Consider the following 17,226-nt stretch of genomic DNA (forward strand, 5'->3'; position numbering starts at 1 on the left):
AATTTAAAAATATGTATTGAATAACTTTAGAAGATCATATTAAGTTTCATGCAATAAAATAGTAGGAAGCAACCGTTGAGGTTAAGATTCTAGAAAGACCAGCTCTTCCGCAATGGAGGGTCAACCAAGATATCATATTGATTCATAAATAAAAAATTGTCTCTCAGATACCCAGTCAGAAATTACCACATTAAAGGGGAAAAGTCAGAACAAATGAAAGGTGGGTAAAAAAATATAAATAAATGCATATAAAATGCAGGGGAAGGGTACTGTTGTATATAAAATCTATGAACTGTTACTGCCCATTGAACCAGAGAGGTTAACATTCAACTTGTAAATTATAAAACAGCAAAATTAAAATTCAGTCAACAAAAAATCAAAACAAAAACGAAAAGAAAACTCACATGTCCCAATCACAGCAATATGAGACAACATCGCAGCTCGTTACCATTTTCTACAAAAATTGAGGTAAAAGGGAAACGCAGCTGCTCGGTACAATTTACCTTTGGAATTTAGGCTTGTTACAAACTAATATACTAGATTTCCTTCATCTGTAAACGATTTCTTTACAAAACATGAATTATAAATGAATTTTCCAAGTGGTGGTATACCGATCATATAAAGGGATCATTTGCCGGAACTGTAGTTGTTGTAGGAACTGCAGCTATACTTGGAGTAGAAGTCTCCGAAACCTCTGCTGCTACTGGAGGTGGGAGAACCTCTGGGACTGCTGGATTTCCGGTAGACGTTTCTGCTTGACCAGTTTCACCATTAACATTCGGACCTCCGTCACTAGCTGGTCCAGTGGTAGGAACCCCATCAGCTACGGTCGTTTCACCTGATTCTGGTTGAGGTGGAGCAGCTACATGAGCTGGCGTGGACTCTGAGGTAGACTCTGACGGAGGTGGCTCACTAACTGATGCTGGTGTGGATTCAGGCTGCTGAGTAGCACTCTCTGGTGCAGCTGTGGTTGTAGGAGGTGCTTCCAGTGCCAATAGCTTGTCTGGGGGTTGTTGGGAGTTCTGCGCAGAAGAAGCTGGTTTTTTCTGGATGGAAATAGAAGCATTAAGAGACATCATCCCCGGAGGCAGGATTTCAATAGGTGCTTTCTTCCCAGCATCTGCCAAACTTGTGAGCTTAGGCTCCTCAAGAGAAGCTAAAAACGCAGCTGCAGCATCTGTCTTCTGAGATGGGGTAGGTTCAATCTCTCTCTGTAATGCTTGGTTCCAAGCCTGCACTAAGTTCTTCAAAGTTGGCCGTCCATGTGCCTGGAAATACCAAGGTCAGACTATAGTACTAAATTGAGTGATCAGGTGATGTAAGTAATAAATCATACATGAGCATGAAGCACAGCCTCTGCCAGCATTCCTGTATCTTGCCATGCTTTCTCCATCAGAGCATTGTCACCCAAAACAGCAGCAGCAAATGCTGCTTCCCTTCCCAAGCCAAGCGTAACTAAATTGTTAACCAAACCCTGCAGTGCAAGAACATATTCATAAGTTTATGAATAAAACAACATTAAGACTAAAAAACCGAAGCAGACAAGTTATTCCAAAGAAAGAGGAATGTATGCCATCTCAAATTGTCATTTTAGCATAGATAGAAGATGTTAAGTTCAAAAAAAGAAAGGGAAATTCTGAACACCAATGGAACAAATGCTAGTCCTTTTGTTTTTCATCAAACAATGAGCTGACTAGAAACCAAAAGTAGTTGAGAAGGTCATGGCCAGAAAGTAGAGAACAATGAGTAGTAGCTAAATTGACATGCACTCCTAACAAATTCCATTTTGTGTATGAATCATATTTTGATTTTGGTGAATCACTGATCTTATTATCTATTCGCTACAAGAAACAAACACAGCAAAAATAATCTTTTTTGGTAAGAACCAATACAAATATTTCAATGTCTAACCTGTACAAAAAATAATCGCAGTCCAACTTTAATGTATTTGAACACTAAATATACCCAAAACGGTGGTAAAAATGGATAGTAAACTATATGTATTTTGAGGGGCAGATCTTATAAATCAGATAGCCAAAGCAATATGTAAAAAACCACTTTTCCTTCCACATATTTTTTACATCCTAACCCCCACCCCCCATTCGCTGATTTCATGATATATTCCATCATTGTTTGTTTTTTTTATAAAATCCAGTTCTCATTCAATTTCTTTAAGTAATCATAAACTTCTCTATCTCTCTCGCACAAACACATGTTAACATGCACACACTTCTATAAGAATAAATAATTAACTGACTGACCATATTTGGCACAAAAGAATACAAGACCGTGCTATGAATGCCTTGTCATATTCAAATCACGTCTAACTATCAGTAGTATGTATGTAGAAGAACAGGCATACACATTATCACTACAACATCTAACAGTTATCTTAAAAAATCATTGAGGAACATAGCTAGGCACAAACACAAAATTAATCCAGCCACATTTAATTATAAAAGCAAGCACCCAATCAATGTAATGCAATTTACTTCCAGAAAGAGAGTGCATTATTAAGAAAGACTGCCTACACTTAGACGAGTCAACTCTCCATGATTTGCAAGACGTAATGCTAACCCTCTCAACTCATGACCTTCTAAAGCACCTTTCACCGAACCTGCTGCAGCTAACCTCTTAAGAGCCTCACGTGCAATATCACTCTGTGCAGTAGCATCTGCGGCATCAATAAGATCCAAGAACTCTTTTGCAAATTTCACAATACCCTGAACACCTTCAACCATATCTTTTTTTTTATCTGATATTTTCTCTTGTTTTTTATCTGATAAATTAAGAATGTCATTCAAACCAAGACCAGGAGTATCATCTTGTCCTATATCCCGACTGTTACTCATGGTAAGAAGACAATGAAGAGCTCTTTTCAAATCATTGCTCTTCATCGCCAAATCAAACTCCAACCTGCAGAACATAAATATCAATATGTTTCTGGTCGAACCATACCTTGCCATAAGGAGTACACAAAAATCAATAAAATTAAAACTGCAGCCTCTTGTCTCTAAGCATATAGCTATACCTCTTTGATATTCCAGGCAAATGAAGTGCTTCAGTAGCATAGCCCATTCCTAGCATAAATTGGGCTAAATCATCGTGGTGTTCTCTTCCAAGTCTACTTGCCCTGTTTCAAAAAGTATAATGAGATATACAGATATATCTGAATTATTAATAAGCAATGATAATGGAGAAAGAGGGACATAAAGAAATCAAAATACCATTTTACTGCACTAACAGCATCTCCATAAGCTGCAAGGCATCGGCAGCGAATTCCAGGATGACTCAAGGATAAGGCATGAGCACACATGTACCTACCACAACCCAGAAATCAATAACATCCTTCTTGAAATCAGTATCCGATACAAAGGAATAACCTTAAATTAGACATCTATAAGACATGCACGTGTTAACTATGTCACTTAAAAGCTAACCAGAGGCCAGAGCCAAGACAAAAAAAAACGTCAACTTTATTGGAATCAGTTGGCTGCTCTAAATAGAAAGGCATAGTATTCCACTAAACACATTTAATAAGTGCATAAATACATGTCTTTAATAATGCAACTCCAACTTTCTCCTTAATACATTTTATTCCTGATCACATCATTTCTTGTGTGGCTTCTCATTCACCATGGCATTCTCTAACAAGTACATAACATTATAACTAGGTGTTGACTTCTCAAGGTGATTAAACAACATTAAAACCGTCCTGAGTTTTGGACATTTATTTTTCGGTGTATTTTCATCTAATTGGAAAGGGCATAAGTATACAAATGGCTTGTAACTAGTGGAAATTTAAAAGGGTGGATTTCATAGGAATTCAGTGTAATTTTGTTACACTTTGAGGAAGATAGATAGGCATACTTTATCCTAATGTGAAAGCCACTGCATTAAAGTGATTAATGCATTAAAGGGAAAAGCATAACTGAAAACTCCACAAAAAACAGATCACACTAACTGCACATATGTACAACACGTTTGCACAAATTAAATGTTACAAAGGTCTCACGTCGATTATGGAGGGGCAGAGGTTTTGGTGCTGATTGTAAGTAAACAGTTATAACACTCCGGGTTGTATTAAAATCATTGAAATCATTAAAATAGTAACTATTAAACTATAATAAAGAGAGAGACATTGAGCTGAAATCGTGTTTTTAAGACAACTCAAATGCTTTCATTTATATTGAGAAAATAGAAACAATACAATAGAGGGTGTTCGATATTCTCTAATAATAAAGATATGATGCCAGAATAAATAGAAATGTTCCTAATTATACATATATAATCTAGATAATCTTAATTGCATGAGGATCTGCTCTTTATTTCTATAGTTATTATAGCAACTAGTGGACAAAATAAACTGCAGAGCTAATGAAAGATTAGAAATTTAGGATAAAAGAAAATAGTTTAATTTCTGAGGGAAATTGTGTTTTTCTTATGCATATAAATACAGCCCGTTGAGTGCAAATCACTTAATCAATTCATTATTTCCCTAGCCCATTTCCAATTTTAAACATACATGGGTAACTGCAAAGTCCTAACTACCTGTCAATTAGCCAAAGAACTCCATCCCTGACACCTACAACTACAAGAGGCCCAACCGGACGTTTCTGCTCCATTGGAAAACGGGTAACTGCCACAGCCACACCCCCACCACCAACTGCCACCTCACCTGTCTTTCTCTCTTCTGTGGCCGACCAAGAGTCATCACCATCCACTCTAGATTGTTTTGGTAATGTTAAGAAAGGTGGCACTGAAGGAGCATGCTGAAATGAAGCCAACCGAACCACCTACAGCCGGAACAACAAATACCTTTACGTTTTTGTGAGAGAAAACAAAAGATAATTAATAGCAAATCCAAGATTTACATCACACCAAAATGCTAACAGAAGAAGGTTTAAAGGATCAGCAGACATTCTCATTACACATTCCCATCTAAAATATTCATGTCAATTTCTTCCAGCGACCCATATCAATCATATCCAGAAACAAAATATTAAATCGGAGGAAAGACAAAGAGGGCCCTGAATGTTTGCAATCATTTTCAGAGATGACAAAAAGTTGAAGCTTTTGTAACCTGCAACATTGGCGGCCTCAATGCTATTCTTTCTTCCTTAGCAGACTGAGGACCTTCTACAGTAATTAGAGCTAACTCTCCGTGCTCTGCAACAGCTTTTGCCTGTGCTTCTTTCATTTTCTGCTCTTCTTTCATCTTCTTAGTTTCAATGTCAATTTGAGCAACCCCAGCATCCACAAAAACGATTCTGAAAACCAAAACGTATTAGTAAAGGTAAAATGAATATGAATTATGGCCATTGCAGATATGAATCAAAAACCATTTTAAAATCTTCGCCTAAATAATTTATTAGCCATGGATAGTTGTACATCGAAATTTTTTTCTTTAACATGTTTACGACATTCATCATTGCTTAAACTTTAAATATCACTGGAAAGATTTTCAAATGAATACAATCCATTCCACATTGCAAGAGAAACACAAAACATTGTCAGGAAAACAAATAAATAAATTGGTTTGTCTTATCTTTAATTACTATTATTATTGTTTCTTAGAGGAGGCGGTGAAGGATAAGGATGAAAAGAAGAGAAGTGTTTGGGCATCAAGTGTGTCATACCTTTACCTTTTAGTATTCATAATGAAGAACCGATTGGATAAAACACAGCTAAACATCCATGCATGTTCTTTTTCATTGATGATATAGTTTTGGTACATGCTAATTGAGGTGTAATGAATATAGTGAAAAATTATATATGGGATTAATTTCTCTTGTGTAGAAAATACTCATAAGGTATTGTATTTATAATAAAGGAAATATTGGCTAAGCCAAAAGTAAAAATAAAGAATAATAACAAATTAACTAAAATAAAGATAAGATATCTAAGATATCTAAGATATCTAATAATCTAATATATCTAACATTTTCCCTCAAGCTGGTGAATACAAATCGCATGTACTAAGCTTGTTACAAATATAATCAATTATCGGTCCCCGTAAAACCTTAGTGAAATTATCTGCTATCTGATCACTAGAGTTAATGAACTCAATCTTGATGTCGCCAGATACAATCTTCTCTCGAATGAAATGACAATCAATCTCAATATGTTTGGTCCTCTCATGAAAGACAAGATTAAAACTAATATGAAAAACAACATGATTGTCACATATAAGTGTTATTCAAGTAACATTTCCAAATTATAACTCTCTAAGCAATTGCTTAAGCCAAACAAGTTCAAAGGTGGCTGAGGCCATAACTCTATATTCTGGTTATACACTAGATCTTGCCACAACACTTTGTTTCTTGCTTTTCCAAGAGATCAAGTTACGGCCAACGGAGATACAATATCCGAATATAGATTTTCTATCAGAAGGAGATCTTGCCCAATTAACATCTGAATAACAAACAACTCTTGTATGGTTATTTCCATATAACAACCCTTTTTCCAGAAGCTCCTTTAATGTACTTTAATATACATATGATTGTATTTCAATGATCTTCACATAGGGAATTAAGAAATTGGCTTACCACACTGACTATAAAGGAAATGTCAGGACGAGTAACTGTAAGATAATTCAATTTTCCAATTAGTCTTCTATACAACTTGGGATCTAACATAGGCTCCCGTGATTTGGTAGAATTTAGTATTAGGATCCATGGGTGTGTCAACAGATTTTGAACTCATCAACCCAGTTTCCTCCAAAATATCCAATGCATACTTCCTTTGAGATATAACAATACCATCATTGGATTGTGTCATCTCAATACCCAAGAAATATCTGAGTTTGCCAAGATTTTTGGCTTAAAAATGGTGGCAAATTTTGTAGGATGAGGTAGACTTAAAATCCACTTCTTAACATGGTATTAGAATCAGGTTAGAGCCTATCCTAACAAGATTTGTTGTTTGTTGAGCATATTTTTCTACCCGCTGTTAAACCGCTAGCGGATCACCCACCACCCACTAATGTCTAGTCTCACGCTCAAGATGTATATACCTCGACGTGAGGGAGGTCTGTTGGAAGTCCAACATTGACTAGAGATAAAGACAATTTATAATATATATAAGTGGGTGCAAACCTTACCTCAGAAGCCGGTTTTGTAGGGTTGAGTTAGGCTTAAAGTTCACTTAAAATTAGCTTGTAAGGTCAGGTTTGTACCCACTTATATACTCTGAATTGACATTATTTTTAGTTGATGTGAGACTTCCAACATACCCCCTTATGCCGAGGTATATACATCTCAAGCATGAGACTAGAAATTAATGGGTGGTCTGATAGCACCTGATAATGGGTGGAACAATATACCTAACAAACAACAAATCTCGCTAAGATAGACTTTAACAATGACTATGGTACCATATTAATTATATTTAAAAACTATGTATAAAATTAATCTCCCTTGTGTAGAAAATACACATACACATGGGGTACTGTATTCATGATAAAGGAAATATGGACTAAGTCCAAAATACAAATAAAGAATAATAACAAAGTAACTAAAGATAAAATATAAAGATAAAATATCTATCTATAAGATATTTAATAATCTAATATATCTAATAAGGTGAAATTCTTTAAACGACCACAGGGTGATTATATTTATAAAAAATATAGCATATATGGAATTTATGATCAATCCACAAAGAAGTGATGATAATCAAACAGGAAGAATTGGCCATAAAGAAGTACCAAAATCTGAGAGCTTCATTGACTAGGGTGTCTATTAAAGCGCAAAAGGCTTGATACTAGTGCCACACAATCATAAAATATCCAAACAGGAGGGATGAAGTTGAGAAGTGCCTCAGGGTATCTCTGATTATAAGGGCTTATGAAACAAAGGAACCTTTTATAAAAACACAACTAAACCAGTTGTGTTAAACTGCACTAAATGGGAATCAGGTTAGAATGTTGTTTTTGTTGGAATGAGTCCCATTTAGGAAATCCAAACAAATAAATCCTGTAGGGAAAGTTTTACCAGTATTGATGTTTAGACTAGTCTAGCTAATATTCTGTTAATCATTAAGGGTGTTTTTGAAACTCCGTTGGGTCAGATTCAAAGCCAAATCACTGCAGAAGGAGTCATCGAAGGTCCATGGGAAAGTGGGAATTGGAAAAGCAAACACACTCTAAGGCATTTTCCAAAACAGTATACATATTCATGAACATTTTCTAAATCATGATTCTCCCTTTTCTGTCTTTGGTTATGATGAGTAGATAATACTTAGACCAACTGGGAGATAGACAAATTGACCATGTAAAATACAGTCTGTCATTTCCACTTTCTAAACAACTGTAAACCTACAAAAAATAATGAAGCAGTAAACAAAGAAATTATAAAATGGACCAAAATATAAAGACTTACTCGATAGTAGTCGGGGTAGCCACAAACAGTTGCCTCCTGTGCCAAACAGCACTGGTAGCATATGGGATTGCAACATCTCCCAAATATCTATATTGAGGGCGCAAAGAAGATATGACTATGTATTGCTGGTATCCAAATGCACAGTACTCAACGGTTTGGTCCCAAGCAGTCCATTCTGGCTGAGGAAGAAGGTCCCCCACTGGCTGGAATGTCTCCCAACTAAATCACAAACAAAATTATGATAGCAATGTCAATGTCAAGAAAACTTGTGCACTTGTAGTTGTAACGTCACTCGATACTACTTCACTCAACTCCCTCATTGATCAAAATCCTCGGTAAAGCCCTTAGGAAACCACCCTAAAAGACTAGATAATTAAGGGGGATAAACCAAACACTTAAATACTCCACCAAGCATCCCATACTACATAATGTGGGACTTGGGCACCCCAATATACCTTAGTCCCTACCACCCTGAAATTCCACTTAAAAACTTTATCCAATGTTCTTGTGGGTCTCCCTCCCTTTTTCAGAGAATTAAAACCATACAATCTACTCTTCGAGTGGCTCTTAATGTGTCCTAATCACTATAACCAAATTTCTATCATGTTTTCCTCAATAGGTGCTTAGCATTTCTCATCATTTGCAGCATTCACTACAATATATTATTTCAAATAAAAAATATTTCTTTACTGTACAACACTTATAAGTTTCACCTGTATAGCTGGAAGTTTTGAGGTGCTGCTGCGGTTGGAGGTCTATTTGAAGAAAATCCATCATCATAAGTAGTAAAAGAAGAAAGACCACTGCTTCCATAACCTGATAAGGGCATAGACTGAATTGTTGAAATAGCGGTGGCAGCAATAGGACTGACTCTCCTAGATGTTCGATAGGCAACACCAAGCAGTGCTCCTCCACGCAAACCAATGACCTAAAGGGATACATGAGTTAGAAACAGGCACCATAACTTTAAAATTATGGTTCCTTCTTCCATTGAAACTTTCTATGAAGAATAAAGTGCATAAAAGGTCATAATATCTTCACAGGGAAAATCAAGCAAACTTCTCATCATTGACAGAAGAGAAAAGGACTTATCTAGAAGACTTGAAAAACTTAAAACTTTATTAATTACATACTGCCATTGACACTTTCTATGAAGAATAAAGTGCATAAAAGGTCGAAATATCTTCACAAGGAAAATCAAGCAAACTTCTCATCATTGACAGAAGAGAAAAGGATTTATCTAGAAGACTTAAAAAACTTAAAACTTTATTCATTTACATACTGCAGCCAATATCACAAAGTAGGTGAACCTTCAACACAACATTTTTACATGAAAGGTGTAAATACAAAAAAGTTTTACCGGAGAATCATTTTATAAGTTTCTATACATAATTTATCAGTGAACATTAATCTATCTAAGAGTGCACAACCCCCTTCCCCTTTTTCACATACACATCTGAAAAAACAATAGAAGGTTATTTGTAGAGGTTATCAATTAAAATAAACGTAACCTGAGATAAATAATGTTTCAATTATTGTCATTCATTCACTATAAAAATTTGCAGAACTTTTATTCATATGAACAGAAATTATTCAATAGTAGGTTATTGTGACAACCTTTAAGTTTTTAGAAGGAAAATTTAATACTGAGAAAGAATCTTACTGGTTCATTGCGTGCGCCAACAGACCTCATTAGTATATTTGATGTACCATCATCTAACAAGATGCGGACTTGAACAGAAGCTGTGGAAGCAGCAGCTGCTGCTGCTGCTGCTGCTTGTGCCGCAGCAGCTTCTTTGGCTCTTTTTGATGAGCTACCCTTGGGCATTATAGGAATTCTAGGAGGTAATGCTGATTCCAATATAGCAAATCTGTCACGACAAGTATCCCATGCCAGAAGCCTTGCACTTCCAGAGTCAACAATTGACCAATCACTAACCTTGTAGACAGAGAAATAAGGAATATCTGGCCAAACAATTGCTAGATACCTGTAAACATATGAGGTGGTAAGCACACTCCAACTTCACAAAATAAATTATAAAATTAGGAAACATAGTCATAGAAAAACCCAGGCAAACAACTACACAGTAAAGACAGCATTTATTGACTTATCACTGATATATATATATATATATATATATATGGAATACCAAAAGTGAGAATTTTATCCATCCTATATTCTATAGAAAAAATCAAAGCCACTATATTATATTGCAGAACAAAATACTAATTAATTTTTAATTACAAAAATTTAGAAAAATAAAAAAATAGAGCAGTGCCAAAAGTCTGTCAGAGGCAACTTACTTTCCTGAACTGCTGACAGAAAGAACTGAGTACGAATCATGTGGAACAGGAGTACTAATGTGCTTTTTCCCCTGCTTGACAGATAATGGTTCAAAAAAGTCTCCCTTGGGTCTTCCTGTTTCTGACAAGGAGCTGTTATTTCCAAGAGATGGATTTGCAGAGTTGTTTAACTGAAAATTTAATAGCTTCAATTCCCTTTCAATTACAAATACGGCAGAATGCTCTCTACTGTCTGCTGGTGTTGGTAGAGGAGCAACAGGTGGAAGAGATCTAGCATCAAACTCACAGATAATAACACCAATGTTGGTTCCTGTAGCAACTAGATGTGGCTGCAAATGATGTGTAACCATACAATACACCTGCCACAAAAATCAGAGGAAAGATTGAGTTTGACTAGACTAAACACAAAGAATGGGAAATTCGGGAGAGAGTAATGAGGGCTTGAAATTCGGTTTCCTCTTGGTTAAAGAGGATGTTTTGCCCAGGGGTATGATAAGCATATTCTACAACATACAGAACTGATCACAGGATTGAAGTAAAGCTTTCCACAGATTTTGTTACACTTGATTTTTATCTGTCCTTGCCACCATTCAAAATTGTTGTTCTCAAAATCTTTTAATGCTTTGATATATATTCATATCATTCTAAGTGGGATACCTTAACAACAAATACCATGCCAATTCAGAAATTAGAATAAAAATAGGCGATGAATGTAACCAACTAATCAAACAACATACCCTCAATTTCTTATTAGGAGAAAGGGCTTGTGGAGGAATAACTGTGGTCAATTCACACAATGGCCTCGTGAGAGCAGAATAAGTGGGATGTTCAATTGCCCTAACAAAAGTTTAAATTAAAATTCTTAATATGTATAATGAATATAGTGTATCATCACATTATCAAATAAAAATAATTAAGAAACTTAAAGACACCAAAGAAGAAAGAAAACTACGTACCATATGTGAGAATCCTTGACACAGGTTAGAATATCAAGGTTTGGAGCTCGAGGATGGCACCAAGAAGCCACACTATGGCAAGCCAATTTGGGAACTGGCTTTATCCGTCGCAGCTCCTGAGGGTCAAAGACATTCTTATGCTAAGTCTTTCTAGTTACCAGGAGAATGTTCACAAAATTTAAAATATCCAGGTATTAGCAACACTACCACACCTTAAAGGACACAGTGTCCCATATGGCTAATGTCTTATCTGCACCAATTGTGATTAGCTGTGGAGCACCTCCCATTACCCTAGACAACTCAACTGCCACAACCCCGCCATCATGTGCCTAGATGCATTAAGAGGTTTCATTAACCAATGAAATCTACACGTACAGAATCAGCATGGATCATACAGAAAAGAATAATAAGGTATAAAAAGAGAAGGGAAAAAAGCTCCACATAAATTCAGAAGATAAAAAAGAACATTTTATTTGCCTCAATGTAAGTTTGCATTTTGCCCAGTGCACAGATTTTAGATGTTCCTTTCTTTAATGATTTTTTTATTTATCTTATACTTCATTTAAATTGCATTCTCACCTTCCAATGTGGAATGACATTCCTTGAACAACAAAGAGGAAATTGTAACTGTAACTAATCCACAACTAACACTGACTTATTTTTTCACCAATTATTAAACTGACAAAGAGGAGTTAAAATGACGAAAAGGACTGTACTTTTAAACTCAGCTTGGGTACAAGTTCACGTGAATCCTGTCCGTGGTCAGCACTCCAAATTATGAGCAATCCATCACTAGCGCCCGAAACCAGAAGAGCCTGAAAGCCAACAGACATTCACCCTCAACTCCCAATTGAAATCTCATACAAAATACAAAAGCAACTTCCAATAATAAATACAATATATAGAGGTAACCAGTCATGCAAAACCTGCACATGCATTTAACATATTAACTAGCAATTGTAATTTCCCAATAAAATATCTTAATGGACATGGTGCATCCCCAAAATGCAACTTCTGTAATAGTGTTGGAAATGCAAATCCAAACGTACACAACATAAATATAAATGTAACCCAAAGAGATTAAAAAATGGATAAAGAGAGACCTTCATAGCAAGGCAGCATTAGCATCCAATAATCCTGAACTATCCCCCAAAGAAACACCCACCTCAAATCCTTGAGTGTGCAATCAAATAAAAATATGTACAAATAAACTAATAGGAGAATCTTGAGCCAGAAATCTCTTATTGGACTCCAATAGGAATGAAACAAGAAGGCTGGATGCTGATTGGGTTCGTGGGTAAAGTAGATGAGAGGGTGGAAGAAGGAGGAGGGTGATGCAGCTAGAGGAAGGAAGTGGTCAGAGAAGTGAGATAAGTGGATGTGAAGATTTGTTTTTAGAGGTTAAGAAAATAAAAATAAGTTAATATTTTAAATTGAGATAAATGAAAATAAAAATATAAAGCTGGGTCATTGTGGAATCTATTCTAAGTTCTTCAGTGTTGCATTATTTTGTTAGAGATCTTAAATCTTCTATGGCATCGTAAAGACTAACTTGAACTCTAAACTTAGCTCTTTCCTGGAGATGCTCTATAATGCTCTCTCTTTAAAGTGGTGTCTTGTATTAGACCTCACCATCCTCTTCCTAGACATTAATGTTAAATGCTATGATGCCATAACAGCTTAGAAACTAAAAGCCAACTCCTCTTGACCCATGAGATGGCTTTAGAAACTAACAGCTTAGAAACCAAAACAGCTTTTGTTCTAGCATTTGTGCTTTTCTTTTAATTTTTAAGGGAGTTTTCTGTCAGATGTTATACACTGACTGAATAACTCCTTTCAGTGGGAACTTTTCTTTGTTTTCATTTCTTTGTCAAGGCCTTATCAGAAATTAAATAAAACAAAAGAACGAATTCATAAATGTTCCCTTCAAATGAGATAATCTCTTTTGAAGTAGTACTCAAGACAGCCTAAAATTACTAAGTTTGAAATTTTTGGCAAAATATACAACAATAATGAGTCCATTCAAATCTATGATTTTTCTGAAAAGTAATGTTACTCTTTATAACCATGCTTGGTAAGCTAGCCATTAGAAATGTTATTAACACAAGTCTGATCCAATGGCTACTAATGCAGGATATAGGAAAAGGATAAGGGTGTTAGAGCAACAATAATCTGTTAGAAGATATGTGAGGGATGACAGAGATTCCTAACTAAGTTCCCAAATATTAATGCAAGTAAAATTCGACAAAGTAGAATAAGTTATTCTTCAATAAGGAATCAAGACTTACCTCGCCAGAAGCAGCCATGAAGGACATCAAACAAGAGATCGAACCTTTATGACCTCCAGTGTACCTTCGCACAAGCTGAAAGGAACAAACACATCACATAATATGGTAATATTAATATTGAGAAGACTCATACAGATTATTATTAATATTTCATATGCCCACCTTCCATGTCATCATTGAGAGAACTCTAATGACACCATCCGATGAACCAAAAGCAACAAGAGGACCATCACCAACACCAGTTCTATAAAGGAACTCCATGCTGCAACAGCATGTGAAATTGCAAAATTGGAACTCATACAGTGTGCACAAGTACTGCAAAGTATAATATGCAAACAAGATATGTATTCATTACAATTAATTAATTTATGTCAAGATGCAGAATTATGTCACACAACATGTGCTGACAAATTCCTATCTAGGATTGAGAAAATAGGTAATGCAGTTGTTTGATACATTTAGATGAAAAGGAGAAGATTTTTCATACTAAGGACTTTAATTTGTGCAAAATAGAATTATAATACCAAAAGAAAAGGTGGCAAAAAATTATTGTCTAGGAAGAGAAATCACCTTTTGGAATCTGGCCATTTATCCATGCATATGCCCACCAAGGCATCCCTATACTTATATGCATGTCTTAATGATTGTTTTGGTGAAATGAATATAATTGGTAGTGGGTAAGGCAACAATCTCACAGTAGAGACCAATTAAGGAGCAATAAATTTTAATTTAAAGTAAAATATTTTACCCAAAAATAAATGACCATATCTTTATAAATGATTCAATTAAGGAACCCAACAGAATGCAACTATTTTCCTTCCATGATTGAGTGCTGTATAAGGTTGTGGCATGAGCCAGGAAAGAATGCTGCTAAGAAATAAGTATTTGCAAAGTTTGATACAACATAAAATTGTTGCAGAAGTTGAAGAGCATCAAATTATATCAATGACAACTTCCCAGTCATAGAAGGAACTAGAAAAATAATGACCCAGATATTCATAACACAATCTAGCACCATCTATAGGACAGGAAGCTCAAAATATTGCCTTAAAAGATAGTGTAAGAAAATTTTGTATCAATGACGGTGCAAGCTGAAGAATATTGAATAATGTAATAAAATTTTACCACAGAAGGGACTTGTTATCAAGCTCTTGCTTTGGTACATCACGGCTACGCATGGTCACCAAGTCCAAAAATATAGCTTTGTTTAAACAACATATGACAAGAAAATGTCTCCCTCTTGTTGATGGGGCAGGAGAGCTAAAAGCTGAAGTGTGGACAGCTGTTGGAGCCTCAGCAGCCGCAGAACGATTATGCCAAAGTTGCCAAAAGCGTACATCATCATCATAAAAATTCACCTGCTTAACACTTTGAGGCGGTAAAGGATCACGGTAAGTAAATGATCCACAAAATAAAAGCTAGAAAAATAAATGCAAACACAAGGCAAAGGCATGGTACCTTCCTCCCCGAATGGCTTCGGTAGGCTTCCCTTTAGACTCTATCAAACAAAAAACACATCATTAAAGTTCTGTTACCGGATCTTCACAGAAATGTGGACTGCTAATAATGATTCACAAACAGTTTATCATGCTCTTTTTCATTTTGTATAAAATGAAATTCACTGTTTAGTTGTTAAAATTTCCTGGAGTCTAATAATGGTAATTAGCCAAGCTACAAATTCAACCACACGGTTACATCTCCAAAACTAACCAAACGCTAAGTGCTAACATAAGCAGAAATGTAAGCAATTCTCACTGAGAGAAAAGGAAACTACGGTGAAACTAACCAAGAACAGTATCATGGCTGGAGACTATAAGCATCATAGCAATCAGACCCAAAGAAAATTTACCTAATTGAAGGTTTTCACTACTATGAACGTAACAATCTAGCAACAATGTATACTTAGTTAATTCCTTAAAAAAATGACAAGTACGATATCAATGCCAAAAATCAACAAATTCATGTCATCAATCGTCACTGAAGACCAGTATAGCACAGTACCATTTACGGATCACAAGACTTACATCTAAAACCTCCAACAGAAGCAAATGCAGCAGGTCTATGTAATAGAACAACTTAACAGCTCATTCATTGATAAAATATTAAAGAGAATTGAACCTATTTCTCCCTCGGCCAGCTTCTCCAACTTGGCGCCGACCAAACGCCGCTCGTCCACTCCACCAGCTTTCAACTCATACACCACCTGAATGATGCTTCCATTAAAACACAGCAAACAACATAAAGCATAAACAACGAACGGAAACGATAAACGGTGAATAGAACAAGGGTTCTGTACCTGGCGGTGCTCCCAGTTCCAAACCGAAACTCGATCTGAATCATCGGCCGTAACCATCCATGGATGCGTCGGATGCAATTGGATCTTAACGATTTTGTCGCTCGTAGGCCGAAACGCTTTCAGACGCAGCATCTTCTCCTGATTCGAAAGCTAAATGTAGTAAAAAGATAAATCAACGATGTCGGAAAGAAAATGGCTCTCGCCAAAACCGGATTCGCCTATCGGATTAGTTCAAATCTGTCCAGAATTTAAACTCCGATTAAATTTCGAAAATGTGCGTTCACTGAGCACCCGTTAATAGAAAGGAGTTAGAGAATTCCTCAGTGGTCAACAACCCTGCCCCTTTCCACTCTTATTTTCCGAGTGGCCGCACGTGGAAGAGCAAACCTATGAAGTGATATTTTCACTGGTTGATTGGCTCGGAAGCTCGAAGTTGGATTCAATGAATTGTCTTCCAGAAAATTGCGATGGTACAAAGAAGAAAGACGAAGATCTCGGCTCCAGTGCTTGTTCGTTGCTCTGTAATGTCTAAGCCTTCAAATTTGTCCTTGTCTTTTATTTTTTTAAATAAATATTTTGAGTCTTTCTCATTTTTTATTTTATCTTTCATTTTCTTTTCAGTCCTTCGAACTGGGTGGGTTGTTCTTTCTTTCTTTTTTACTGAAATACACTTTAAATTCATGTTTTATACTCTCTTTTTCCAGGTATTATGGTCATTTCTGCCATATATATTACTTCTTTGGCATATTTTTGTCATTTAAACAGTCAACAATTTGATGAACTTAAAAGGAATATTTTACAATATACTCATACAATTTTGAAAGGACTTTGTTTGTTTCAAATCCTCCTAAATCTCCCAGAAGAATTAAATCATGTTTTCCAATTTCGATCCAATGTGATTTATTCAGAGGAATGATGCTTCCATCTATCTTGAGTTTGAACAGATGATTCCATCAATAAATAAGCAGGGTGGTTGTTTTGTTGCTATGTTTAAAGTGATG

The 17,226-nt window shown here is 35.8% G+C and overlaps 1 protein-coding gene across 2 annotated transcripts; it reads right to left on the minus strand.

Annotated features, from left to right (window-relative positions):
* Positions 1-235: 235 nt before the first annotated feature.
* Positions 236-16,776, minus strand: LOC108328941 (uncharacterized). 2 transcript variants are annotated; one of them, XM_017562850.2, is made up of 21 exons: positions 16,226-16,776; positions 16,048-16,132; positions 15,388-15,427; positions 15,055-15,297; positions 14,092-14,191; positions 13,930-14,004; positions 12,358-12,456; positions 11,854-11,970; positions 11,642-11,757; positions 11,423-11,522; positions 10,686-11,044; positions 10,045-10,369; positions 9,095-9,309; positions 8,382-8,600; positions 5,084-5,270; positions 4,552-4,796; positions 3,228-3,320; positions 3,032-3,133; positions 2,532-2,916; positions 1,337-1,474; positions 236-1,268 (listed from the first exon to the last, which is right to left on the minus strand). In XM_017562850.2, exons 1-21 carry the CDS (start codon positions 16,355-16,357, stop codon positions 615-617), a joined length of 4,029 nt encoding a protein of 1,342 aa, XP_017418339.1. In that variant the 5' UTR covers positions 16,358-16,776; the 3' UTR covers positions 236-614. The 2 variants fall into 2 exon arrangements, with proteins under 2 accessions (XP_017418339.1, XP_017418338.1); XM_017562849.2 differs by lacking the exons at positions 15,388-15,427; positions 16,048-16,132; positions 16,226-16,776 and having other exon boundaries at positions 14,092-14,244; positions 15,055-15,195.
* Positions 16,777-17,226: the final 450 nt, after the last annotated feature.

The sequence above is a fragment of the Vigna angularis genome, chromosome 2 (genome assembly GCF_016808095.1).
Source record: "Vigna angularis cultivar LongXiaoDou No.4 chromosome 2, ASM1680809v1, whole genome shotgun sequence".
NCBI lineage: Eukaryota > Viridiplantae > Streptophyta > Magnoliopsida > Fabales > Fabaceae > Vigna > Vigna angularis.